Here is a 27,373-nt window from a genome sequence, read left to right as displayed (position 1 = left end):
GTCACAGCCTCTGGAATGGAACCTTTGCAGAACACCCTCCCTTTGATGTGCCCGATGCCGAGGGCAACTTCCTTCCCCTTGCCCTTGGAGGCGTCTACATGTTCCTCACCATGATTGTTCTGCTGCAGGTAGGAGGCCCTGTGTAACGTGGGACTCAGAAGACCCGACGCCAATATCTGCACAACTCTGCAAAAGAAAGAAACATCAGCGCTGGCCCCGTGAAAGAACTAACGGGACTGAGATGGGGAAATGTTTATCGCTTTCTTATGGGCCTTTGAAAGTATTCACAACTGGGATTATCCCAGGACCAGTCCTGCCTTGTGGAGGGGACCTTGGCCTCAGATAATAGCAGAGGGAAATATTGATCAGGCTTTTTCCATTTAAAAGTAAGATTATAGCAGTGATGCACGTGTGCCTGTCCCTCTGCCAGATCTAAACAGGTAAACCCTAGTGACCTGGGAACAACAAAAGATAATGCAGCACAGAGAGCTACAGAGAACTTTGAGACCCCAAGCACTGAGAGCAAGAAACCACAGGTTAGTGTTTGCTCATTTGAAAGTTTGAGACGGAAAAAGAGAACCGGCACTGTATAGGAGGAAAAAAAAAAACTTAGAGCACCTACAAGAGAGGTAAGAAAGGCAACTACTGTAGGTAAACACCTGCAGTGAAGTATAGACAGATTTTTTTTTTTTTTTTTTTTTTTTTTTTTTTTTTTGCGGTATGCGGGCCTCTCACTGCTGTGGCCTCTCCCGTTGCGGGGCACAGGCTCCGGACGCGCAGGCCTAGCGGCCATGGCTCACGGGCTTAGTTGCTCCGCGGCACGTGGGATCCTCCCGGACCAGGGCACGAACCTGTGTCTCCTGCATCGGCAGGCGGATTCTCAACCACTGCGCCACCAGGGAAGCCCAAGACAGATTTTTAAAATCCTCAGGCTCTATAAGTAATCATAGTCTATGACAAGATAAGGCAAGTTGTAGTTTTGTTTTAACAAAACCCCATCTATGTTTGAGTTCTTACAGTATTTGAGGGTGTTTCACTGTCCTCTTACTGATGATCCTTTTTCATTCATTAGTTCGTTCATTCATTGAGCACAGTCATCCTTTTAAAATGTGAGTCGGGTCATGCTCTCCTCTGCACTGAACCCTCTGGCGGTTTCACATCCACTCAGAGTGAAAACTGAAGCTCTCACTGCGACCAGCAAGGTCCTAGGTGATCTGCACCCCGACTCCCTCCTGGACCACGTCTCTGAGCTGTTTCCTTCACATTCACACACAGGCCTGCTGACTCTCACCCCCGCCCTGCAAGCACCCGGCCACCCATGCGCTGCCCGGAGCCCTCCTGCTCCCACAGATAACCTCAAGCTCACACCCTCATTTCTTCAGGTCTCTGCGCAAAGGTCATGGCTTATGACCGACTCCCTCCCAGGCTTCACCCTTTTCACTTTTCTTTACTCGTTTTCATGAGACTTCTCGCTACCCAGTATCTATTTCTTTGTTTGTTTACTGGAATGTGAGATTTTGTTCTGCTCACTGCCATTTGCAGGACCTAGAACGGCATGTGACACATAAAGCCCCTGATAGATACTAGGTCAATATCTAGTATTGACTAGGTACTGATTGATCTCCCCACAGATACTTAGTGGGCGGTGATCAACAATGAGTCTGAATAGGAAACAAACTTATGGGTACCAAAGGGAAAAGGTGGGGGAGAGGGATAAATTAGCAGTTTGGGATTAGCTGATATGCACTACTATATATAAAATAGATAAACAACAAGAATCTACTGTGTAGCATATTCAAAATCTTGTAATAAATGACAATGGAAAAGAATATATATATGTATATTATATACATAAAGCTAAATCACTTTGCTGCATACCTGAACCCAACACGACATTGTAAGTTAACTATCCTTCAAAAGAAAATGAGTCTGGATACCCGTCAAAGTGGGCAGTAGTCTTGGGTGGCATAGAGATTCCGAAGGGCATCAGGAGAATCTGGACTGAGGTAGCTAGAGCTCCTTACCTCCTTCTGGCTCAGTCATTAAACAAGCAATGGTGAGTGCCTACCCCGTACTGGATATCTCTGGTTGAAGAAGGTGTATCTCTTTTTCAGATGACCCTAAGAATGCCGAGGGAGGCGTGAGGTCTTTAACCTTTAATTTCTCAGAGAAAGCCCATCATGTGAGCTAACCTGAGCTCTCCATGAAATCCCTTTGTTACTCCCATCACCCAGTAAGGGTTCTGAGATGGGGAACCAGCCCGTTTTCTGATACGATGGGAATTGATCTCTCCACAGATACTGATCCCAATCTCCCTGTACGTGTCCATTGAGCTGGTGAAGCTCGGGCAAGTCTTCTTCCTGCACAACGACCTTGACCTGTATGATGAAGAGACCTATTCGTCCATTCAGTGTCGAGCCCTCAACATCACTGAGGACTTGGGCCAGATCCAGTACATCTTCTCTGACAAGACGGGGACGCTGACCGAGAACAAGATGATGTTCAGGCGTTGTACCATCATGGGCCACGAGTATTCTCACCAAGAAAATGGTACGAGGGCTTCCAGGGGCTCCCACCCCTCTTCTAAAGGAATTGCCCCTGCTCTCCTGACAGAATGGTGATAAAAAAAAAAACCATTATCCTGGCTCCCAGCAGAGGCTGGGTGGCTCTGTGGGAAGTAGCTTCCTGCATCCCTGTGGCTTCCTTGTCACAGATCAATGCTGTTCTCATCACTTGTAAACTTTCATTTGTTCACAAAGGCTGTCAGTGATCTCCTGTGTGGTAGCCCTCCACTGGGTTGATCTTTGTCCTCCACTGATCTTTGTCTGGTGCCATTTACACACAGGATTTTTATCTGTCAGGAATGCGCTGGGGCAGTGTCCAAATTATGTGCCAGTCATGCAGCCAAAGTTTCAGAATTTCTCAGGTCCCCTTACCTGACAGGACAGGCCCAGGTGTAGGTGCACGGTGAGATGTGATACATCCAGGAAATGCCCCCCATGCTAACTGATCTCTTAGATTTTCACTGACGCAAGCTTTGCCTTAGGGGATGTGGCTATAAAATGCCTGGACTATCATCTTGCATAGACAGAAGGTGGCCGGCAGAGCTGACTGATCCCTTCAGCTCCCTCCCCCGACAACACACACACACACACACACACACACACACACACACACACACGCTTCCTAACTAGGAGAAGAAACTCACAAGAGCAGCATTCATTCTTTTGAGTGGGAGGGATGGAGAAGAGAAAAGAGGGGATATGACAGGCGGTCCAATCCCCTTTGCCACAGTGGTAACCATTTACATGGAGCTTCTAATCTCTTCTTAATAATAATACAGCTACCACTACCAGTCCTGAGAGTATGCTAATCACTTTTATATCATTATATCATTAAGTCTTCAAAACAACCCTGTGAGTTAGGTACTTTTTTATAACCCCTAATTGAGGAAAGAGAGGCACGGGTTATACGAAGCTCAAAGTCACATAGCTAGGAGGTGGGAGAGCCAGGATTTGAACCTGTGCAACTTAGTTGCACCCCTCTTTCACCAGCCAGGGTAGCCAGCTGCCTACTCTTAGCTCCACCCCCAAAGTCTGGCATCTCCCCAACGATGATCTGGCCAAGGTATGACTGGCGCAATAACGGGGTTCCTTTCCTGCAGCTAAGCGAATAGAGACCCCAAAGGAGCTGGGCTCACACAGTGAAGAGTGGACCCAATACCAGTGCTTGTCCTTCCCAGCCCGAAGGGACCAAGCACCAGCAACAATAAGGGGCCAAGGAGGGTCCCAGCCTCTGAGGAGGAGCCAGAGTGCCCGGGCACGCATCCAGGGCCACTTGCGACAAAGGTCCATGGAGCGCTGTGAAATCTCACAGCCCCCTGTGGCCTTCAGCAGCTCCATAGTAAGTCCTTGCCTTTTCCTCTTTGAATTGCTAGTGGCCTGTCTCGGGGAGAGAAGGGGAGGGCTCTGGGATATGAAAGAGAAAAGGGTGTATAAACCCTGAAGAGCTCTCAGAATGGCAGCTCTTGGTCGTGTATGTAATCTACACAGGTTTGGGGGGGCATGTACGATTCTTGTTAATTTCAAATGTTCAATGTTTAGAAATTGGGAGATGTCTAAATGGGATTGAAAAAAAGTCTCCCCACTAAGCCAGCATTTCCTTGTGGCAATAAGTGGTTTGAATGAAGAAGTCAGTGCTCCTCAGCCTGGGCGTGCCGTCCCCAGTTCGTCACTGTCCCTCACCCCCTCTCTCTTCATCCTCATCCCTGAGCTGAGGCCCAGCAGCATGTTCATTATACATTTTTTTTCCCAAAATACACTTAAGAGGAAAAAGAAATATCTGACATGTCCGTGTTTCTATAAAGTGGAAAAACAAAAGATGAGCCTGTGAGGCTTAGGTTTCAAGAAAAATGGGAGAATGTATTTATTGTGATAAAGAGTCTTAAATTGTTAGGATGCAAAGAACATCTCTGTCAAATTTACTCAGTCCACCTCACTCCCTTAGGCTAACTGCCAGGCCCCTAGGATGTTCGACTTTGCAACTTTGGGGTTTTCTGCATCTGGTCCTTCACATGTGATCCATTGGGATAGTTACCACTAGACGTCCAGGCAGCAGGCGAAGAAACTGAGTTCTTTCCCCAAGATGACACAGCATGCCCAAAAAGTCAAGCCCAGAACCAGGGCCTCTGACTCCTGTGTCATCCCACTTTCCTCTGCACCAGGCTCTTCCTCTGGGGAACGCTTCATCCAGAGTCTTCCAAACTTACAGAAAAGGCCTCAGGGAGCCCCAGGTATCTTGAACAAGACACACATACAGAGGGACTGAAAGTGCCATTATCCCATTATTAGAACATTAGATTTTCAAAATGATCATTTTGGTGAATTTCCTTCCAGTCTTTTATTTCCCCCACTAATACACACACACACACACGTGCACACACACGTGCACACACACAAACTACATATTTTAACATTTTTGCAGTCAGAGTACACATAAATTATAGCTGCTGGGTTTTTTTAATCTGACATCATATCAAGAGCCTTTTCCACATTGCCACCTAGTATTCATTACCCAGGACTCTGTTTTCTGACTGTGACAAGTAATGCTGTGAGTCTGTATGTTCTGGGTTGTTGTTTATCTAACTTTAAATAAGTACAAATTTAACTCTCATGTTATTTTCATGCACAGAAATGCAATAGTAGCAAGGAGAAAACAATAACAGTGTGTTAAGACATATGGTGCTTATAAACCTACAAGAAGAATGATCCATTGATGCCTTTGGGAAGATTTTGGTTTTTAGTTTTCTTTTTGATTTTCCCAAACGAAGTAACAACAAGACATGCATATTGTCAAGTCTTTCCTTTTTTAATTTAATTCTGTCCCTTCTGAATGGAATGACCTTCCCCTCAGCTCTTTACATAAATATTTGGACAATGAATTCAGTGAATTCTCATTGCGCACAGGTAGTAAGTCTTGCACTACTGGTGTCTTTTGGCATCTTCCAGTTCTAGATACCATGGGCATCCCATGTGTCTGAGAATGTCTCCCCCAGGACACAGGGAAGAAAAGGAAGCTTTCCTGTGTAGATCTCATTTGGGATACACAGATTCATTGCCCAGCCTGAAAATCTCAGCAGCCCAGAAAAATTGCAGCCCTGAGTCAGTCAGTATAACTTTTATTCGGGGCCCTTAGCTGACGGTCAGGGAAAGGGACACGTTAACTTATGAGCTGTCTCCAGATCCTGGATGTCATCCTTCTGCCCTGGCTGGCACATTCCAAGTCCAGTTCTAACTAAATGCATTTAGGAACAATAAGGAAACTGACACATAGAGTAAGACCCAACTCTTGTTGCCTGAGCAGGAGAGGATGGTGATGTGTTCTCTTTATGAGCTGCTAAATATGCTGTTCTACAAGTCAGGCTGAAAATCTGGGGTCGGGGGGGACAATAGCATCCTGGCTATTTGCTAGGGAGGGCACTGGGCCAAGGGTCAGGACACATAGGCTCTGGTTTCAACTCTGCTGAGGCTTGCTGGGTGGCCTTATGCAACATGTTAAACCTCTCTCTATCCCTGTTTCATCACCTGAAAATACATTGCTTACAACTCTCACGGGCTGTTCTAAAAGTCAAATACCATGATGCTTGTGCTGACCTGCAAGGTAGCTGACCGCTATGAATTAAGCACATCTGGGGTCAAATGTCCCAGGTCCTCATCTTTGCTCCACCGTGTATTAGCTCTTTGACTTTGGTCAACTCACTGAGCTGGAAGCCTCGATGTTGTCATCTTGAAAAGGGATTATTGTCATGCCTCGTGAGTTGATTTTGAGGATTTAATTCTTAAAGCTCATGTGTTCTAGACATATGGATAACTAACAGAAGTTTTAAATGACTTTTCTAAAGGGAAGCTGTCTGCCTTGGACAGACGTTCACATAACTGATGACAGGGAGGGGAAATATGGGTGTTTTCATAAAACACAATGTCAAGCTCTCTCCCCTGAGATTCTGGGATATTCGGTCTAGGGTGGGGCCTGAGCATTCATGTTTTTATTTCTGATAATTCCAGTGAGCAACCAAGATTGAGAAATGCTCTAAGCATACCATCACCCCACTGGAAAATAGTCTTCATTTGGCTCAGACGGGCACCTTGTACAGCTTGGGAGGCATTGGCTAAAGGGGGTGATTTATGTTATGTTGCCTTAAAGGGCTCTGACACTAATCTGTAAACTCTCGGGCTGAGTGGCAGACCCTTGAGTGAGTCCATGCAGAACGTCCGTGGCAGCCCCAGGGGGATACCCTGGCTCCTGGCTCCCGCTCCCCCCACCTTGGCAGGCTTTCTGTGTTGCCTCCTCTTCCACCCACCCACCTGGCAACCAATCTCGTTGGATAATCTCTTGGCAAAACCAGTGCTTTACCCTTCCTTTGTAAACTCAGCCAGAACTTGCCTCTGAAGCCCCAGGGATGCCAGGTCATGACGGAGCACCCAACCCCATTCCATTGCTCTGAACCAAGAATAAAATAAGCATCAACAATAACAACCACTACAACAAAAGCTGGCTTTTTTCTTTTACTACAAAGATCAAGGAAGCATCTGTTATTGTTGTCTAATTGGCTGCTCTAAAATCTGTGGCTTTAGGGTGGGGTAATATTCTTAGGAAAGTGGTGAGTTCTGAGCCAGCATTTAATAGTCCTGGCAGAAGGAAAATGAAATGCCTTTTCCCTCCTGGTGTGTAAGCAGCCAAGATTGGAGTAGAGAGTCTTCGTTTAGACATGCCACTTGGAAAAATATTTTTGAGTCATCAGACCAAAGACTATTTTCCTAATCATAAAGTTTGCATCAGGGCCGTTTAGGCTCCAAACCCCACCACCTCTCCCTTCTGTGGGCACGACCCCTCCCACCTGTCTAGAAAGAATGCAGTAGAGGAAGGTAAAGGCAGTGTCTTTGGCCCTCTGCCTCCTTTCTTGAAACTTGGTCTTCCTTTCATTTTTGGGAAGATATTTGTGCCATACTTATAGTCTGCTCCGGGTTGACAGGGACAGCCCACATGCACAAACTCCCACGGCAAGGTTAGGTAAGAGTCCTGATTTAACTAGTAAAGCACGCAAAATCTTTCAGTAAGTGATGTGACCACACAGGGCAAGAAATGGATGGAGCCTGTCTCAGCTTTGCTTGCCTTAGCTCCCAGGGTCCCAAGTGGGGCCATACAGCTGTAGTGACCCTTTTCACAGAACTGGGTCTTACAAGATCTGGGATACTTCTTTCTTTTTTCCTTTTTTTTTTTTTTATTGAAGTATAGTTGATTTACAATGTTGTATTAGTTTGTGGTGTATAGCAAAGTGATTCAGATAGATAGATAGATAGATAGATAGATAGATAGATAGATAGATAGATACAGACATATTCTTTTTCATATACTTTTCCATTATGGCTAATTACAGGATATTGAATACAGTTCCCTGTGCTATACAGTAGGACCTTGTTGTTTATCTGTTTTACGTATAGTAGTTTCTATCTGCTAATCCCAAACTCCTAATTTATCCCTACCCACCCCCTTTCCCTTTGAACCATAAGTTTGTCTTCTATGTCCATGAGTCTGTTTCATAAATAAGTTCATTTGTATCATATTTTAGATCCACATATAAATGATATCATGTGGTATTTATCTTTCTCTGTCAGACTTACTTCACTTAGTATGATAATCTCCAGGTTCATCCATGTTGCTGCAAATGGCATTATTTCATTCTTTTTAATGGCTGACTTACACACACACACACACACACACACACACACACACACACACACCTTCTTTATCCATTCATCTGTCGATGGGCATTTAGGTTACTTCCATGTCTTGGCTATTGTAAATAGTGCTGCTGTGAACATTGGGGTGAATATATATTTTTGAATTAGAGTTTTCTCCGGATATATGCCCAGGAGTGAGATTGCTGGATCTTTAGTTTTTTAAGGAGCCTCCACACTGTTTTCCATAGTCTTTGCACCCATTTACATTCCCACCAACAGTGTAAGAGGGTTCCCTTTTCTCCACACGCTCTCCAGCATTTGTTATTTGTAGACTTTTGATGATGGCCACTCTGACCAGTGTGAGGTGATACCTCATTATAGTTGTGATTTGCATTTTTCTAATAAGTAGCAATGTTGAGCATCTTTTCCTGTGCCTATTGGCCATCTGTATGTCTTCTTTGGAGAAATGTCTATTTAGGTCTTCTGCCCATTTTTAGATAGGGTTGTTTGGTTTTTTTTGTTGAGTTGTATGAGCTGTTTGTATATTTTGGAAATTAAGCTCCTGTTGGTCACATCATTTGCAAGTATTTTTTCCCATTCTGTAGGTTGTCTTTTCATTTTGTTTATGGTTTCGTTTGTTGTGCGAAAGCTTATAAGTTTGATTAGGTCCCATTTGTTTATTTTTGCTTTTATTTCTTTTGCCTTGGGAGACTGGCTTAAGAAAACATTGGTACGATTTATGTCAGAATGTTTTGCCTATATTCTCTTCTAAGAATTTTATGGTGTCATGTCTTATATTTAAGTCTTTAAGGCATTTTGAGTTTATTTTTTGTGTATGGTTTGAAGGTATGTTCTAACTTCATTGATTTACGTTTACATTTACAGCTTTCTCAACACCACTTGCTGAAGAGACTGTCTTTTCTCCATTGTATATTCTTGCCTCCTTTGTCAAAGATTAATTGGCCATAGGTGTGTGGGTTTATTTCTGGGCTCTCTCTACTGTTCCATTGATCCATATGTCTGTTATTGTGCCAATATCATGTTGTTTTGATTACAGTAGCTTTGTAGTATTGTCTGACGTCTGGGAGGGGTTATGCCTCCAGTTTTGCTGTTTTTCCCCAGAATTGCTTTGGCAATTCTGGGTCTTTTGTGGCTCCATACAAATTTTAGGATTCTTTGTTCTAGTTCTGTGAAAAATGTCATGGGTAATTTGATAGGGATCACATTAAATCTATAGATTGTTTTGAGTAGTATGGCCATTTTATCAATATTAATTCTTCAAATCCAAGAACATGGAATATCCTTCCATTTCTTTGTATCATCTTCAGTTTCCTTTATCATTGTTTAATAGTTCTCAGCAGATAAGTCTTCCAGCTCCTTGGTCAGGTTTATTCCTAAGTTTGGTTTTGGTTTTGGGTATTTTTGATGCAATTTTAAAAGGAATTGTTTTTTTATTTTCTCTTTCTGATATTTCATTGTTAGTGTAAAGAAATGCAACAGATTTCTATATGTTAAACTTGTATCCTGCTATCTTGCTGAAATCATTTATCAGTTTTAGTAGTTTTTGTGTGGAGTCTTTAGGGTTTTCTATGTATAATATCATGTCATCTGCATATAATGACAATTTTACCTCTTCCCTTCCAGATTGGATATCTTTTATTTTTCTTGTCTAATTGCTGTGGCTAGGACTCCCAATACTATGTTGAATAGAAGTGGTGAGAGTAGGCCTCCTTGTCTCATTCCAGATTTTAGCAGGAAGGCTTTCTCTGTTGAGTATTATGTTGGCTGTGGGTTTGTCATAAATAGATTTTATTATGTTGAGATATGATCCCACTATACCCACTTTGGTAAGGGTTTTTATCATGAATGGATGCTGTGGGAAACTCTCTTCTTGCTAGGCCACTGAGTTTTTTTCCTTGGGGCTTCTGTCTCATTTGGGAAAAGCTTACCTTAATAATCCACATGCTTCTATTTAAGCGAATATTTACTAATATTGAGCTCTCCCCATTCTTGAACCAAACTCAATATCATCAAGGCCACAACCTCATCAAGGGCAAAAACATGACTGCCCTAAATAATACTTCAGCCTTCAGCTCCCCAGCAACTGGGAAAGTTTGTTTCCACAATAGCAATACAACCATGTGGCTAAGTATTCTAAAGGAACCAAAGGGCAAATGAAGACAGTAAGCCTCCCTCCCTCCTCTATTCCCCACCACCTCAGAGACAACCATTATTTGTATATTCCTGTGTCTTTGCCAGAGGTGCTGTATCTATACAGAAGCAGGCAAGTGGGGTGTACACATAAACACATCCTTTCCCACAAACAGAAGCATAGCATACACACAGTTTTGGACTTTGGACTTTTTTTTTTTTTTTTTTTTTTGCAGTACATGGGCCTCTCACTGTTGCAGCCTCTCCCGTTGCAGAGCACAGGCTCCGGACATGCAGGCCCAGAGGCCATGGCTCACGGGCCCGGCCGCTCCGCGGCATGTGGGATCCTCCCGGACCGGGGCACAAACCCGTGTCCCCTGCATCGGCAGGCGGATTCTCAATGACTTTTTTTTTAACCTAATGAATCTTGGGGAATATTTCATATATGTAAACAAACGGACAGATATTCAATGGAGAGCCACTTCATCCCATTTTTAATGGCTGTTAGAATTTGTTGGATGGTCGAGCCATCACATGTTTATACATGTATACAAGTTTTTCTATGGTATTCTTAGAGCATAACTGCTAAATTGAGATTGTGTGCATTTGAAAAATTTTGATTGATACTTCTCAAGTGGTTGTATGAGTTCAGACACTCACCAAAGCAAATAGAAGGGTCTGCTTCCTCCCCTTCTTCCAAGTCTTTGTATTCTCAGTGTCTACATTTCTTTAGAATAGCCTTTCATTTATTGTCGGTCGGTCAACAAATACTAAATAATATGGCAAGTACTGTTCTAGACACTGGGGATATGAAGTCTAATGGGGCATTATTCCTGATTTCAGGCACTTACAGCCCAGTGAAGGGGCAAGAACCCCAGTGCCTACAGGACGCTGCTCTCAGTGCTGGGGTGTATGGGTGCAGAGGTGCTATAGGAGCCCAGAAGAGGTGTACCTACATCAAACTAGGCATCAGGGGGCTTCCTGGAAGGGTTAGCATCAGAGCTGAATTTGAGACAAAATTTTAAAGGTTAACCAGAGCAAAGAGAAGAGACCATCTAGTGGGGAGAGTGCAGGTTGCGTTTTAGGGGAGACGTTCTGCACAAGCAAATGGAGACTTGGGGATCCAAGGAATGGCTGGAATAAGAGGCACAGGTCGAAGAGAGGTGAAGGAGGAGATGGAGGCATAGGAGGAACCAAACCACAGAGTTTGCTTCCAGGCCTACGCACCAGGGCTCCTGTTCATTTCCACCGCTGGCTCTGTGGGTTCCCATAGCAACAATCTGCTGCACCCAATTAGTGATAGTCACCAATGTGACCATGAGTGAGTCGTCACTAAAACTGAGAGAAGAGTAATGGAATGGAGCTTGGCCTTCTTCTCTGAGGCTTCAATGCAGAACACTCCCCATTCAGGGAGGAAATGGGAGTGATAGGGAAGGCCCATAGCCTAGAGCCTTGCTACTCTTCTCAGACCCCCAGCAGGAGCACCACTTGGGAGCCTGTAGAAATGCAGGTGCTCAGACCCCACTCCAGACCTGCTGCATCAGCATATGCATTTAAGTAAGACACCCAGCTGATCTGTGTATATGTTAGAGTTTGGGAAGTGCTGGCATCGTGTTTAAGGGTTTGGGTTTTGGCATCAGCAGAACTGGAGTCAAGACCCAGCTTTTTAATTGATTTTGGAACCTTAGACAAGTTACTTATCTTCAGTGAGCCTCATTTGCCTCATAAATAAAATGGGAGAATGATAATAGCTATTTTGAAGCTGTTATAATGATTACATGATGTACACGGAAGCACTTACCAAAGCCCCTGACTTTGCTATATGTTGTCAGTAGATATAATCTGATGATAATAAGAGGATCCTTGAGGATGTGGTGTGACATCAGAGATCACCTTCCCCAAAGAGGGTTTATCTGAGCTTCGGGTGTTCTGCAATAGAAAGAAATCCAACCAGTTGGGTGCCCAGCTGCCACAAAGCTCTAATCAGAGCAACTGGTAACCCCACAAATGTATATGTCTTTTCCTTCAGAGAAATAGACTAGCCAAAGGGCCTGGAGGGGGTTGGGGGCACTGCTTTCTCTATAAGCGTCCTACATGCCAAGTTCCTGAATGTTAATGAACCAGACAGCAAACCAATGGGCTGTGGACGAAGGGAACCATGAAGAAGCTTGCCCTGCAGAAACATGTCTGTGTGCCTGGATAAAGTTTCCCTGAAATCTGCCGCTGACACCTGCAGGCTGGGCCTACTGCCGATGCCAGAGAGAAGCAGGCCCTTTGCAGAACTTTTTTTTTAGTGCATTGCTATATGAATGGGTGGAAATACACTAAATAAGAGTTTTAACAAAGAGCTCCCATGGGTTAATCAGTGGTGAGGTAGCATGGTGTCCTAGATAGGAGTCAGGCAACAAAGGTTTGAGTGAGTGCCTACAGGCTGCCAGGCACTGGGGACACATCACAGTCTCCGACCTCATGGTACTTAGAGACTAGAGAGTAATGGACATGCAATACATAACCATTAAGTCATTTTAACTGTGTCACTGTTTGGAAACACATAATGCATAGCTTGGAGCAAAGAGGTGTGCTGTCAGAGGCCAGAGTCAGGTGGTATGAAAACTGTCCTAGTTCTGACCCTGATTCAACGTGCAATCTTGGGAAGTTCACAACCCTCGTCCCTGGCACTCAGTTTTAGCATCAGGAAAATAGGGGATTTGGCCTTGATGACCTCCAAGCGTGTTCCCAAGTCTGGGTATCTTTGGTAAGGGTTAAAAGCATCCCATTCATGTACCCCTGCCAAAAATTTTTAAAAAATTAAAATAAAAAAAGAAATGAAATCTACTTTCTGAAAAAGATCCCCATAATCCCCTTTATAATCTTTATAATCTCATGGACTCCCTGCTGAGACCTAAGGATTAGATATATAAACCCATCAGTTGTATTTGGGATCCCAGACACTAAAGTTGCCAACTGTCAGCAAGTATCAAAGGCCACTTCCTCTCATGGGAGATCTTGCCTGGCATGGAGGTTAAAGAGCATGAATTCTAGAGTCGGACTATCTTGAGTCAACTTGCTGTGAGACGTTGGGCAAGACACCTAATCTCCCTGGGCAGCAATTTCCTCGTTTGAAGTACAGAGGTAACTGGGAGAATAATAGTACTCAGTAGATAGTGTGCTGTGGGGATGCAGTGAGATAATGGATGCACCCAGAACATAAGAAACACTCCACGAAATGGACTGTCATTACTATTATCAGAAATTGGCTCAGAGCTCCGTGAGTGATGTTGGTAAACTGGATGGACCCTGGAATCTGGTTAGAGGGGTATGCACGGGAACATTAATAAGGGAACATAGCTACTTTACCACGACCACAGAAAGGAAGACCCTAGGCTCGCAATCAAGGGGTCGGTCTGACATCAATTCTGGCTTTACGGTGACTGCTTGGGTGACACTGGTCAAGTCAGACATCTCTCTGGGTTTCAGTTAAGTTGGGGCTAGTTTCATCTCAACTTGGGACTCTGAGAACCCAGTGAGATCACACAACTGACATTGTTGGAAAGGTAGGATTAGCTCCATCACTGTGAGTTCCTGCTATGACAACTGTACTCAAAGGCAGGGAGGATAGATGGTTCCTGCTCCTTCCTAAGCTTTCTGAAAATAGGGTCACTGTATGGTATGGATGGCCCACCATTACTTATCACAGGGCAATGAAAGGAAATGCGGACTTGATGCGGTTTTACTCACACTCTTCCTTTTAATAGAAAGGCTTTTTTCCGGACACTGTCTTCTTAAGATGGTATAAACAAGTTGGAAGTATAGGTGTTGGCTCTGGGAAAGCCTTCCCAGTGAAGGTCAGAACCCTTCACAGTGTGAGTTCCACCCGCGGTCCACTTCCCCGATCAAGCTGTGCTGTTGGAAAACCCGACTCTTATCCCTCCAGCCATCCAGCACCTCCACATCAGTCTGGGTTTCCTCCCCTGGGGTTCTCGCCTGTACCAGCGTCCCAGGGAGGTTAGAATCTGACTTCTGGAGTCACTGCAGTTGGTAGTCAGAGAAGACACAGTCTGAGGACTCTTCCCCCACAAGATGTTTTTCATCTCAACTTGGGTTCTTGTTTGTAAAATTTGCTATAGCTTCTTGGCCGTCCGTCTCCACTCTGCACGAATCAGTCAAGATTCCCTTAGTCCATCGTTTCCAATCATTGACTCTCTTCTAAACTTTAATTAGCCTGTGAACTCTGAACGTTGATAGAAATGGCTTTATGTGGAAACTTCTTTGCAGAACGGCTTTTGTCATATCTTTGAAGAGCTAGTGTTGATTTAACTTCTGCTTCAAACAAAGCAATCTTTGGAGTTCCAGAAGATACAGCTTCATGGAAAAGGCAGCCTCTGTCTTTCAGGCTCTTGGTTTATCTCTAGAGAGATTAAACATGGACATAAGAAAATTGAATTTAAAATATAGGTCAATATGTAGTGAATGCTATAGAGGGATGGTAGAAGTGGCAACTTCTACAAAGATGTGGAAAAATTGGAAATCCATGAGTCAGATTCAGCCCACAGGTTTTTTAAAAAAGAAAAGAAAAAACCCAAAAATCAGTTCTCACATCATCTCTACTTTATCTTGAAAACTCCAGAGATTTGGCAAAATGTACCAGCCCTGGAGCATGTTAGTAGCAGAGCAGTCGCCCCCTTTTAGATGGGGTGGGACTTGCCAGGTTTCACAGCCCCCTATCCCATAGTGTCCTCATCTGTACCTTGGCCAGCTTCCCTCATTCACCTTACCCTGACTCCTGGGCACATTCTGCATGCAGGAGCCTGCTAGTGTGGCTCAGAAGACAGAGAACTCACTGTGGGCTGGATCAGATCTCATGGACCCGTGGAGTTTTCATGGTTATTGAAGTCTAGGTAGGATTCGGGTAGACAGGAGAGAACTTCAAACAGGGTGTGATCAGAGGCATAGGAGGGGAGTATACCCCCAGGAGGCAGCAAACAGACCACCCGGCCTAGCTGAGGGTCCACGATGCAGAGTGGTGGGAATCAAGAGTGGAAATGCAAATGGGAAAGAATTTAGATGCCAGACTGAATTGATCGTGTCTACAATGAAGATCTCCTGGAATTTTTTCAGGCTCAAGAATACCTTGAGGGAAATAGTATTTTAGGAGGATGAATGGGTGATACATATGAAGGGTTTGAAAGAAGAGAGGTGAAAGGCAGCCACCTCACTTTAGAGGATGATGCAGAAATCCAAGCTGGAGGGCTAGAGGGTCCGCACTTGGCTGGAAACATCAGGAATGAGGGGTCAATGGCGGGGAGACCCTGTGGGGAAAGAACTACCAGAGCCTACAACTGATGGACATGTGGGGTTGAGGGAAAGGGAGGAACCAAATCACACTCTACAATGACCAGGCCCAGGGGAGGGGGAGACGTGCTGGGTGCAGGATCGCAGAGGGGGACTGTATCAGCCTTTCCCAGGCATGAAAGAAATCTGCCGGAGGGGGCTTTCCTCCCCAGTCCCTTCGGGAAAGACTCTGACCTGCACCTTTCTCTCCCAGGAAAAAGATGTGATTCCAGATAAAAACCTCCTGACCAAGGTACAAGATGCAGCCCTGTGGCTGGAGACCCTGTCCGACAGCAGACCTGCCAAGCCTTCCCTCTCCACCACCTCCTCCACTGCTGACTTCTTCCTGGCCTTAACCATCTGCAACTCTGTCACGGTCTCCACGACTGCAGAGCCCCGTCAGAGGGTAAGGACTGCTGATGGTAAGGTGGGATGGATGGGAGGAGGGGGAGGGGCGAGGGGGGAATCCCTGCACGGGGGAACAAGATGCTTGGGTCCTAGCCACACTGTCACCATTTCATCACTGTGAGACCTTGAACAGACAGAGCTCTTAGCCTCTCTGGGCCTCAATCTCCTCATTTTTTAAATAAAAATATTAAAAGTTCCATATGAGCTCTCTCTACAGGTTTCACATTTTTGTGTCTGTCTGTCTGCAGGGTAGCTGTTAAAAGTTAATATTTACTAAGCACTTGCTGTGTGCCAGGCTCCATGCCAAACATGTCACCTGCACTATCGTTTAATCCTCACAGCCCAACAGTCCTAGGACGTATGTCTTTGGATTTAACAAGCAAAGAAACAGTGGCATGGCTCAGAGAGCTTGGGGAGCTTAAGGAAGGACGTATGGTGACTACATGGCAGAACAATCTGTACGATTCTGTAATAATATCACGGTATAGTGGTATCTGCTTTTTAATGGAGGGTTAAAAAATAATTAACACCATGTGTGAAGTTCTGCCAGTCTGGAGATAATGCACCTGGATGGCCACTCATAGGACGTTATACTCTGAAGTATTTCTCAGTACAGAAGATAGATTTATCTCCGATTATCCACATACTCTCACCCAAGCTCCCTTGTAAGTGAAAAGTGAGAATAATTGGGTGTTAAAATATGTGGCCACAAAATCAAGGAAAAGAGGGTTCATCCAGGCACCAAACCAGAGCCCCCATTATTACACCCAGATTCTAAACTACCCTGAAAAGTCGGCAAGTAATCAGAAGTCTTCAGGGAGTTTTGGGAACACAGGAAGCATTATCTGAGCAATTCTCCCTATTTTCAAGAGAGAAAGAAGTACCATTGGGGGAAGGACAGCATCCAATTCTCAATTTGCACATTAACGGGGAGGCTTTAGCTGGCAGGTAGCTCAAGAGCCCAATCCCTGGAGGCAGACAGACCCAGATTTGAGACCCAGCTCTGCTATCTTACACACTGGGTGATCACAGCCAATTTAACCTCTTTATGCCTCAGTTGCCTCATCCAGAAATTGGGATAATGATAGGATCCCCTGGTGCTGCTGGGAGGATGAAGTGAGATGCTGCGTGCAGAAATGCAGCAGACAAGGCGATGGTAAGGGTGCAGGGCCTGTGAACCCCTACTGTGAGTCTGGCTTTTGTCTCCTTTGCTTTGCTTTGCCCGTGATCAGAGTGGGATGGTCATAAGATAGAGAAAAATGAGTATCGCCAATCCCTAGGAAGTCAGGGCTGGAAGGAAACCAATGGCCTAACTCCCTCATGTTATAGGTGGGTAAACCGAGGCTCGCAGAGGGGAGAAGACTTGCCCACCATCACTGAAGGTCCACCTAATTCACTGATTGCAAAATGAGATTCATAAGACAGCTTGATAGTTTTCCCAACCTGGAGAGTCATGGTCTCCTTCCCTCCTCTACCACAAGGTCACAGTGCCACCCTCGACCAAGGCTCTGGTGACATCCCTGGAGAAGATTCAGCAGCTGTTCCACAGGCTGAAGCTTTCGAGCCTCAGCCAGTCATTCTCGACCACCGCACCCTCTGACACGGACCTGGGGGAGAGTTTGGGGGACAACATGCCCACCACGGACTCGGAAGAGAGAGACGACGCGTCTGTGAGCAGTGGCGGCTACTCCACCGACGGCGGCTACAGGAGCAGCACATGGGAGCAGGGTGGCATCCTGGGGGCGGGTCCGGGTGCCTCCCTGGAGGAGGTGCTGCAGGCCCCGGCCCTCAGCCTGGCCGGCCCCGAAGTCTGTTATGAGGCCGAGAGCCCCGATGAGGCTGCCCTGGTGCACGCTGCCCGTGCCTACAGCTTCACGCTGGTGTCCCGGACGCCCAAGCAGGTGACCGTGCGCTTGCCCCAGGGCACCTGCCTCACCTTCGATGTCCTCTGCACCCTGGAGTTTGACTCTGTCAGGAAGAGGATGTCCGTGGTCGTGAGGCACCCGCTGACCGGTGAGATCATCGTCTACACCAAGGGTGCTGACGGCGTTATCATGGACCTGCTGGAAGACCCAGCCTGTGGTGAGTCCACCTCACTGGGTTCCAAGAAGAGAGGGCTTATTTAACAGGCGGCGTGGATGGTAACCAGGGGCTCACGTTATAGTGTCACTCAGTCCGGCAGGTCCCAACCGGAACACAAACCCTCAAGATGGTCCCCACAAAGCAGCTTGCTTTACATGTCTCCACGACCCGGAGAATTACAGAGCTCATTATTAACTTATTAAGGGCTTTGTTTGGACAGTCTTGTCATAGAGGAACTTCTTTAACTTTATTTATCCCAGTTTCTAGTTTTCCAAACTCATTTAAAGATGGACTCTCCACACACAATTTTTTTTCACCCGGACATCCATTAACATACCCTAGAACACGCTGTGGTCCTAACTCTTAGTTTTGGAGAGAAGCCAACTGAACCCAAAGAGGGAAGTGACTTAAAAGAAGTGGCCCCAGCTAACTAGTGGTAAATCCTATGTGGAGGTATCCTGAATCCCAGTTCAGAGCTCTTTCCATGCTGCCAGAATTCTGCATCAGGCTCAGTTCACTCTGGGAAGCCTCAGGTGGTCCTCTTTATCATCCCCTTCCCCAGCCTCCCCCAAATAGATTTTCATAAACTTGCTCCAAGCCAGAAAAATGTTCCAGAGTCCCTATATATCACTGTCCAATTTTGGAACAGCATGAATTAGTGTGCAGGCGCTTCCTGATTGCTAGCAAGAAGACAGTTATGGGGCTGTGATTCTCCCAGGGCAGTAGATTCTAGCCAAGCTTTAGAATTGCCCAGGCAGCCCTGTGCCTCCTGAATTATCAGCTATGGATCAGAGCCAAGAGGTTCATGGGGATTGATGAGTGTTTTGAATGGGAAGGGAGCTAATTAAGCCTCTTCATCCCCAGACTGTGGCAGACAAGTGAATTCTGTGTTTCCGAGTCAAGGGTGCCACGGCATTCTATCCCTGGGCAACAGCCTTCCACACTGCCCTGGAGATGTTTCCTTCTCTGTTCCTCACCTGATTCCAAAATGGATTACCGATGCCTCCCATAAAAAATACACAGACAGTGTTAAGATAAGATTTGAGAAGCAAAGATTTCAAAAGGAGGGGGGAAAAATAACCTCAGGGTTTAATATATTTACAGTGTTTGAACATTCAATTTGACCCTGAGGTTCCTGGTAGCCTGAGCAAAAATGTAAACTCAAAGGCACACAGGTAGAAGGCAAAAGGTGTTTCATCTCAGGAGTTGATGTCTTTGAAAATAAAATATTGTGGATAGTGCTCAAAAAGATAAGGTACAAAGACTGTGGTTAAGGTACCAGGAAACCAGTAGCATCTGAAAAATGAGAAAATAATCTTTGAAGGGATTTTTATACTGCATAAAAGCAGCCTTAGAATAGTATCATGGAGAAAGTCAGAGCTTTGTTGGACTTCCTTATACTTATCTTACTGTTAAGAATTGTACTTTTAATTTTGCATTATATGGAGGGATGGACAAAGTGCACAAAATCTGTTTACCGCTTAGGGCTTCTAAAGATCTCAATCCAGCCCTGGTAAAGAAGGATTCAGAAGCTTTTTCCAAGCTCAGATTTACAAAGTGCTGCCACTGATTAGTGATGTCTGTAACATCTTAGATAGAGGAAGCGGTGATTGCATCAATCCTGCCCCATAACCACCAGCCCAGGCTGAAAATTTCTTTTTTATCTGGTAGATCAAAGTACTGGAATTTCAAAAGAAAAAGATAAATTTCTTCTAAGAGAATCGTATTATGTAGGACTTCAAAAGGGGTACTTTGAGCAACACAATGAAATATTTTTCACACTAGATTTATAGGAATCCAAAAAATATTTTTTCTAAGCCTAACTCAGCAAACCCAGTATGGTGAGGAACTTAGTAATGAGATTCAGGTCTGTAGCTACCTTGGAAGCAACTTGCTATAAGGACTAAAGTAGATGATGGAGAAAGTGATGGATAGTATGTCTGAGACTTAGCAAACTGGTCATCCAGGGCTAAACTGGCCACATGGAAAACTCCTTAGGTAACAAGAAACACTCAGACTTCTGGTCCCCCGATTCAGCAGGCCTTCAACCTGACCTGCGAATCTCTATTATTGGTTTAAGTTCCCTGGTGGTTCTGATGCAAACAGATGTTTGGGTTATCCATGCTTTTTTTTTTTTTTTTTTTGCCTCACAGCATGCAGGATCTTAGTTCCCTGACCAGGGATCAAACCCATGCCCCCTGCAGTGGAAGCATGTTGTCCTAACCACTGGACAGCCAGGGAATTCCTGCAAACAGGCATTTGGGAACAATACCAGGAACCACCTACCTTCCCTAAATAGTACATCTCTCAGCCAGACTTTGGATGATCAGATACAGAGAGAAGACAATTTAAGGACCTGTGGAGTTACCGCCTTCCAGGGCAGCCTGGGAGAGCTGTTCCATGTTTAAGGGGGGCGGGGTTATGAGGGAATTCCTCCTCTAAAGATGCCTGAGTGTTAGGAACGGGATCCCTAAGCAATTGCCCACGGCCTCATGAGGGACGACTCTTTGACAGCGACTGACACTGAGGTGGAAAAGAAGGTGAGGAAAATCCGAGCCCAGACCCAGAGGCATCTAGACTTGTATGCAAGAGACGGCCTTCGAACACTGTGCATCGCCAAGAAGGTGAGAACAAATTCCACGCTCAGTGGTTGAAAGGCCTTGACCCTGCTTCTGTCTTCCTATTTCTTTTTTAGAAGATCCTCAATGTTGGTTGTTTTAATATTTTCAAAATTAGCTATCCTGACCACAGAGACCCATGACTTTGACAATTTTGCTGGGACAAAAATCTGAGTGGCAAGGTTCCTTATTAGTGTGGCTTTGTGGTTCCTTGTTTTCCATTGTCTATGTAACTGATAACCTATAACTCATAATTTTTTAATGTTATAATTTTGCCTTCAAGTATCCTTTGAACATTTGCATTATTTGCCTAGATTTGGAATTGGGGAGAGTTTATGTGATCCCATACAAATCTAGATTTCTGGTTTCTCCTGAAAACGCAGAGGATCTGGAAAACTGGATCTCCATTCTTGAATAGCTAGAAATAGCTAGAGCCATGTAGCAGCTGATCCCTTTGATGAAGGATATATTCTGCTGTGTTCTGGGGTTGGTCATGGTTCCTACCATTCCCCTAGCATTGCCCTTGTCCCAGTTATAGTCAAGTAGATTACCCACCTTATGCCCTTCAGGTCTTTCACTTTGCTGCCCCTACAGTAAAGGAGGCAAAGAGCTATGAATCCCAGAGCTGGGGCATCTCATGAAGCACCTAAAATCAGATAGGGGAGCTGTGATGGGCATACGTTTCAAGATGGCTTCTTCTCCATAAAACCCCAGAGCTCTTCAGCTCTTCTGTAGGTGCTTAGTGCACCATAAAGTTTAAGAGCACCCACGTTAAAGCCAGACCTACCAGGGGACAAGTCCCAATCTCACCACTTATCTGTGGTGTGACCTTGGGCAAGTTTCTTCACCTCTCTGAGTTTGGGGATGTTCTTATCTGTAAAAAGGTGCTAGTGTTCCCTACCTCATAATTGTCAGGGACATTAACTAAGCTAACACAGGTACAGCGCCTGGGACAGTGACCAGCATTACTGTTCCATAAATTGTACTTATATCCTTACCACCTATTTTTTATTGACATTATCTATTCCTACTTTGCCTCCTCTGGTAAGACTGTTCTTCCTTGAGAGCAAAAGGCCTACCTGTGTCCCCTTGGTTTTCCCTATAGTGCTGTGCACAGAGGGAAAATTAAAGAATATTTGATGCTTGAAGAAAAGAGTCATTCATTACTATAAGAGACAGTGAGGATATAATGCCAACAGAGGGGTCTAAAAGTGCTATGGACTCCAGATATGCCCTCTAGTTGGATTCTTTCAGCCATTGGGCACCCCCAGTAGCTGGTGGAATGGTCTACCAGGCTATGCAAGATCTGGCTGCTCCTTACCTTTCCAGACTCATTGCTGATCCTCTCCACCTGGCTCTCCATCCTTAAGCTAACTGGTATGTTCAAGGGACAGAAAGAAAGCCAAGTCCATTGTTATTTCATGGCCTTTGAACTAACCTCTCCCCGTGACAGAATCCTTCTCGTCATTTGATCTCAGCCTACATGTCACCTTGTCTAAGGGACCTGACGATCCAAATGAAATAACCCCTCTTCCCACAACTATCCCCCTACCCTGTCATACACCATCATATCACCCTCTTTGTTTTCTGTATGGAACTCCTTGACATGGTCCATTCTTTTAAATTATTCACTTGGATAATGTCTCTCACCCTCCACTAGCACATAAGCCCAGGCCTATAGGATCCTTGTCTGTCTTGATCACTGGTATATTTCCGGTGACCAGAGCATCACAGGGGCTCAACAGAAGTTTGATGATAATGGAACACGAAGAACCTATCCTTCATCAATTCAAGACTCAAAAAAAAAAAAAAAATGTTGAGGGAAAAGCCCCATCTAATTGTACAGTGAAGCTCAAACTGGCCCGTAGGAGGCCCAGCACATGGGCAGGGGGAGGGAGTCACCCAGAGCTGTGAACAAGCCTCTTCCTTTTGCATAGATCTTAAGTGAAGAGGACTTCCAGAGATGGGCCAGTTTCCGGCGTGAGGCTGAGGCGTCCCTCAACAACAGAGATGAGCTTCTCATGGAGACAGCACAGGACCTGGAGAATCAACTCACCTTACTCGGTAGGCAAAAATAAGGTATCATTACATTTTAAAAAAGGAATGCTGCAAGCTGGAAAGGGAGTTCTTGGCCTTGATTCTGACACTGCTACAAATGTGTCTCAATTAGGAACCTCCCTGGGGTGCCCTTCCAGGCATTTGGCACCAATGGGCTGTGCCGATATCCAACCCAGACTCCACACGCAGCTTCCTGAGGATGCCCCGGGAGCATTCCTGCACTCCCTGCTGGATGAAGCCTGGTTGCTTCTCCTCCAGTGGTTCAAATGTTTATTGAGCACCTACTATGTACCAAGTAGCATGCTAGGTATTGTGGATACAACAGGGAACAAGAGCCGCAGACCCTCACCTGAAACTAACACAGCACTGTAAATCAACTATACTCCAATAAAAATTTTTAAAGAAAACAACCCAGACCCTGCCCTCCTGGAGCTCAGAGTCTAGCAAAGACACTTGGATGATTAAACAAATAATTTCAACAGAGTGTGATGAGAGATGGGCTGGAAGCTGTACCTGGTGGGATGAAAGCACAAAGGAGAAGGTGGCAACCTACTGTGGAGCCAAGGAGGGTGCAGGACAGCCAGAACTGAGCAGGGAAAAGGAGCTGGTCAAAGGGGGAGGGTGTTCCAGGAGAGGGAAGGGCCCGAATGAAGGCCTGGAGGCAAGAAAGCCTGGGCTGGCTGGAGACTCAGAGGTCTTCTACGGCTGGACCACAGAGTACGGGGGAGATCAACAGGGTGAGGCGAGGTGAAAGAGATCAGCAGGATGCAGGTTATGGAGAGCCATGTAAATCATAGGCTAAAGGTTTGGAGAGGGGAAAGGAATCAAAGCAGGGACAGATTTGTATTTTACAAAAATCACTCTGCTGCTGTAAAGACGTATAGAAGTTAGACAGATACTCTCGGGGGAAAGATGGAAAACACCAGCTAAGAGACAGCATTGGCTTTCCGCTGAAGGAAAAGCGTTGCCAAGGGAGAAGGGGGAGGCTTTATTTATCAGACTAATCTCTTCACAGCTTGGGAATAAGATCCAGGAAAGGCGATGCCTGAACAGCATGCACATACTGGCCATGTGGCAAAAGGCTTCTTTCATCTTGGGAGGCAATGCTGGCCTGGGGATGAAGGCCACATCTTGGCCCTGTGGAGACCTTGCTGTGTGCCCAGGGACACCCCTCTCAGCCTTTGCACCTCCTCTGGCTAAATCACCAAGTTCAGCCAGGCAGGGTTGAAGGGGGAAGACCCAGGGTCGCTGTAAGAAGACGGTAATACCTCTTTATATATAAAAGGTACCAGCAAGATTTAGTCAGATGGGTGGAAAACAGGGGGAGACAGGTTTGCTCCCCACTTCCTTTGGCTTTTTTGTTTCCTGTGTTTGGACTGCAGGGGCCTTTGTCTGCTTCCTCACAAGGCCCCCTTGAAAGCTGGCCTCGAGAACCCATTTTAACAAGAACTAGAGGGTAGCTAGTCTAGACAGCTCCATCCGGCACCCCAGGCCACCCCCAGAATGTCATCCCATTAGGGCCCCTGACCCCCTTCACACCCTCTCCCCTGCGGTTTCTTTTGTTTCAGGGGAGCCTTCTGGCCTCAGCTGGTGAGAAATGCCCCTGAGCCGGTAGTGCATGAAAGAGAACACACTTGTCAGGACCGGTCGGCTTCCCTGGCTGAGAAAGGCTCTCACCACCTTCCTGTTTCATTTTCTCTTTCACACAACTAAATGTGTTTTTCCTGCTCTCTCCTTCACCCTGCCTCCCGGTAACACACATCATTTTCAGTCTCACCTTCCAGGCTAACGCTCAGCGGAAAAGATGAGGATCGGGCATCACTTTTCATGGGTTGGTTTACCTGTGCGCTTGGGCCTGAAATACAAAACAGGCACATTTCAGGATAGAGAGGTTTGTTTTCGTCCCTCAAGATGGCTTGCGATGGAGAAGACTAGGGCTGGAAAGAGATTTCATCCTGCCACGAAGAAACTGCCATGCTATTAAAAAGCTGCCATGCATTCACACCGAGTCCCACAATATTAAATCAACTTTTCAATATGCATCTGATGTAACTGCTTTGCCAACCTATTGTCACTCGGGATTATTAAAAGAAATGGCACGCCTGTTCCTGCCCAGAGTGAAATGGGTAGCCATTAGTCTGTGGTCGGAAATGAATCTCAATGTAAATGCAGATTTATTTTTGCTTAACCACTTAGCAGCTATTGGATATTTGGGTATATAATCATCAAGTTTGGCTCAAAGCTTGAGACCATTCAAAAAATGATGGAATCCGCATCTTTAATGCCCTCCAAGAACGTTATCAAAAACCCAAGTCTCTGTTGTGAGCGCTGGCAGAGCAAAGATTCCAGTCTCTCCATATCTTTCCACTCCTATTGCCGCGAGCCCAGTCCAGCCACACCAGCTCTCCTCTGACTGGTAGCCCTGAATCTCATCCTGCTTCCTCCACCCTCCAGTCCATTCTCGAGAATGATCTTCTTAAAATTCATAACCGATCCCATCACTTTCCAAGTTAACTCCCTTTAATAGCTTTCTTTGCTACCAAATAAATGCCAAATCCCTTCACGCCTTGACAGGCTCTACATGATCCAGCTCCTCCCCTCCCTGCCTGGCCTCTCGCTCACCCTGCTCTGCCTGACTTTCTGTGTCATCTTCTACTCTGACCTCTGGGCCTTCACACGTGCTGAGCCGAGCCCTCTGCCTGGCATTGCCCTCCTTCCCCACCTTTTGGGTTTATCTCCCAGGTCTGAGCTTAAGTGGCCCTTCCTCAGCAAGGCCTTCCCTTGACCTTCCAAATGAAGTTTGGGTCTCCTGATATATGTTTGCCCAGCACCCTGGGCTGCTCTCCTCACATAGCTCAGTTTTAAATCCTTATTCAACAGGCCTTTGAGCACGGAGAGGGTGGAGACCAGCTCTGTCTATTTCACTGCTGTATCCTGGGCATTTAGCACAGCCTAGAACCTGAGAGATAAGTTAATAATCATTGCCTGGCTTGATAGGGCTTTGGGGAAATTAAGCAGCTACTTTCTCAACATAAATGTGAGTTCTGGTGTCTCTAATCACTCCAGGAGCCACTGGGATCGAAGACCGGCTGCAGGAAGGAGTTGCAGACACAGTCGCTGCTCTGAGGGAGGCTGGGATCCGGCTCTGGGTCTTGACTGGAGACAAGCAGGAGACAGCAGTCAATATTGCCTATGCCTGCAGACTGTTAGACCAGACAGACACCGTTTATTCCATTAACACAGAAAGTCAGGTGAGGCCAAAGTAGAGCTCAAATGTCCAAGTGCGGAGCAGCTTCTAGGCCAACAGGAGACAGGATTTTGGGTGGGACTTGGGTACACAGGAGAAGCACCCCTTCCCCCAAATCTTGGAGTTCCAAGGGTCCTAGAAGGCATCCAGCCCAATATCCTCGACCACATCCCCACATACGGTTGACCAGTCTATTTATATTACATCTAGCAGTACCTAGTAGCAAGTTGTGCCTTTCTCGAATCTCATCCTTGGCGCAGTTTCCCCATTCTACACGTGAGAAACTGAGGACCACTGGAGCTAAGTCTCTTGCCCAGGGCCACCCTGGTAGTTTCTGATGGACTAAGTCTAAAATGCTCTTCTCTGGCCAGGTCAGTGCTATTTGCATTATACCAGACTGTTTGCTCACAGATCCTCAATTGTTTCTTATACTTTGGATTAACTTATCCATTGAAAAACCCCAATTAAATAGCAATGATTCTCAGTTTAAAATTTCAGCTCCAATTCGTATGTGCAGTTTGTTGCCACAGAATAAAACCTGAAGGAAATGATAGGTGAGACCAGTATGTTTTGATGGGATGGAGGAGAGAGAGAAAGATAAGCCAAGTTTGAAAACTGCAATTTTCAGTCTGAATAGGTTGTGAGTGGCAGGGAGCAAGGTTTGGAGACAGAGGACTGTATAAAGTCTAAAGAAGTGTATTTAAAGTCATAACACAGTTTTAGATTTAGGAGGAAAAAAATCTATTCTCACGATGCAAACTGCAGAAAGTAAAGTTCCACTATCTCCTTGGCTGATGTATATGGGAAGTAGGCATTGAGTTGTGTGCTCCTATCAAAGGGAGCAGGACTGGATTAGATGTGCAGTTGTAACAAGGAAAGCAGTGGGTTGCTGCGGGGGGTGGGGGGCACCTGGAGACCTAGAACATACCATGGGGAGAAGGATGGAGAGAGGGAGGAAGATGGAAGATGGAAAGAACAGTGCAGAAAGAGATGCAGGAAGGTTGATGGAATATCACTCCTTCACTTTTGCCTGAGGCTGAACTGGACCCAGAATAGACGTTTACAGGTTTCAATTTGGTTTTCATTCCATGAAGAATCCACGTACACATAATTTTTTATTTTTATTTATTTATTTTTTTGTGGTACACGGGCCTCTCACTGCTGTGGCCTCTCCCGTTGCGGAGCACAGGATCCGGACGCGCAGACTCAGCGGCCATGGCTCACGGGCCCAGCCGCTC

The 27,373-nt window shown here is 45.6% G+C and overlaps 1 protein-coding gene across 1 annotated transcript in view; it reads left to right on the top strand.

Moving 5' to 3' along the window:
* Positions 1 to 27,373, top strand: part of ATP10B (ATPase phospholipid transporting 10B (putative)) — a 305,387-nt gene that overhangs the window by 233,735 nt on the left and 44,279 nt on the right. Inside the window, exons 9-16 of the mRNA XM_059062671.2 lie at positions 1 to 128; positions 2,298 to 2,550; positions 3,665 to 3,903; positions 15,937 to 16,128; positions 17,612 to 18,212; positions 20,727 to 20,836; positions 22,768 to 22,894; positions 25,955 to 26,139. Of these exons, the coding sequence (XP_058918654.1) occupies positions 1 to 128; positions 2,298 to 2,550; positions 3,665 to 3,903; positions 15,937 to 16,128; positions 17,612 to 18,212; positions 20,727 to 20,836; positions 22,768 to 22,894; positions 25,955 to 26,139 (1,835 nt within the window). The remainder of the gene's footprint in view (positions 129 to 2,297; positions 2,551 to 3,664; positions 3,904 to 15,936; positions 16,129 to 17,611; positions 18,213 to 20,726; positions 20,837 to 22,767; positions 22,895 to 25,954; positions 26,140 to 27,373) is intronic.

Source organism: Kogia breviceps, chromosome 4 (genome assembly GCF_026419965.1).
Source record: "Kogia breviceps isolate mKogBre1 chromosome 4, mKogBre1 haplotype 1, whole genome shotgun sequence".
Lineage (NCBI taxonomy): Eukaryota > Metazoa > Chordata > Mammalia > Artiodactyla > Physeteridae > Kogia > Kogia breviceps.
Note: the sequence above shows the minus strand (reverse complement) of the source record. Positions and strands in the feature narration are given on the sequence as shown.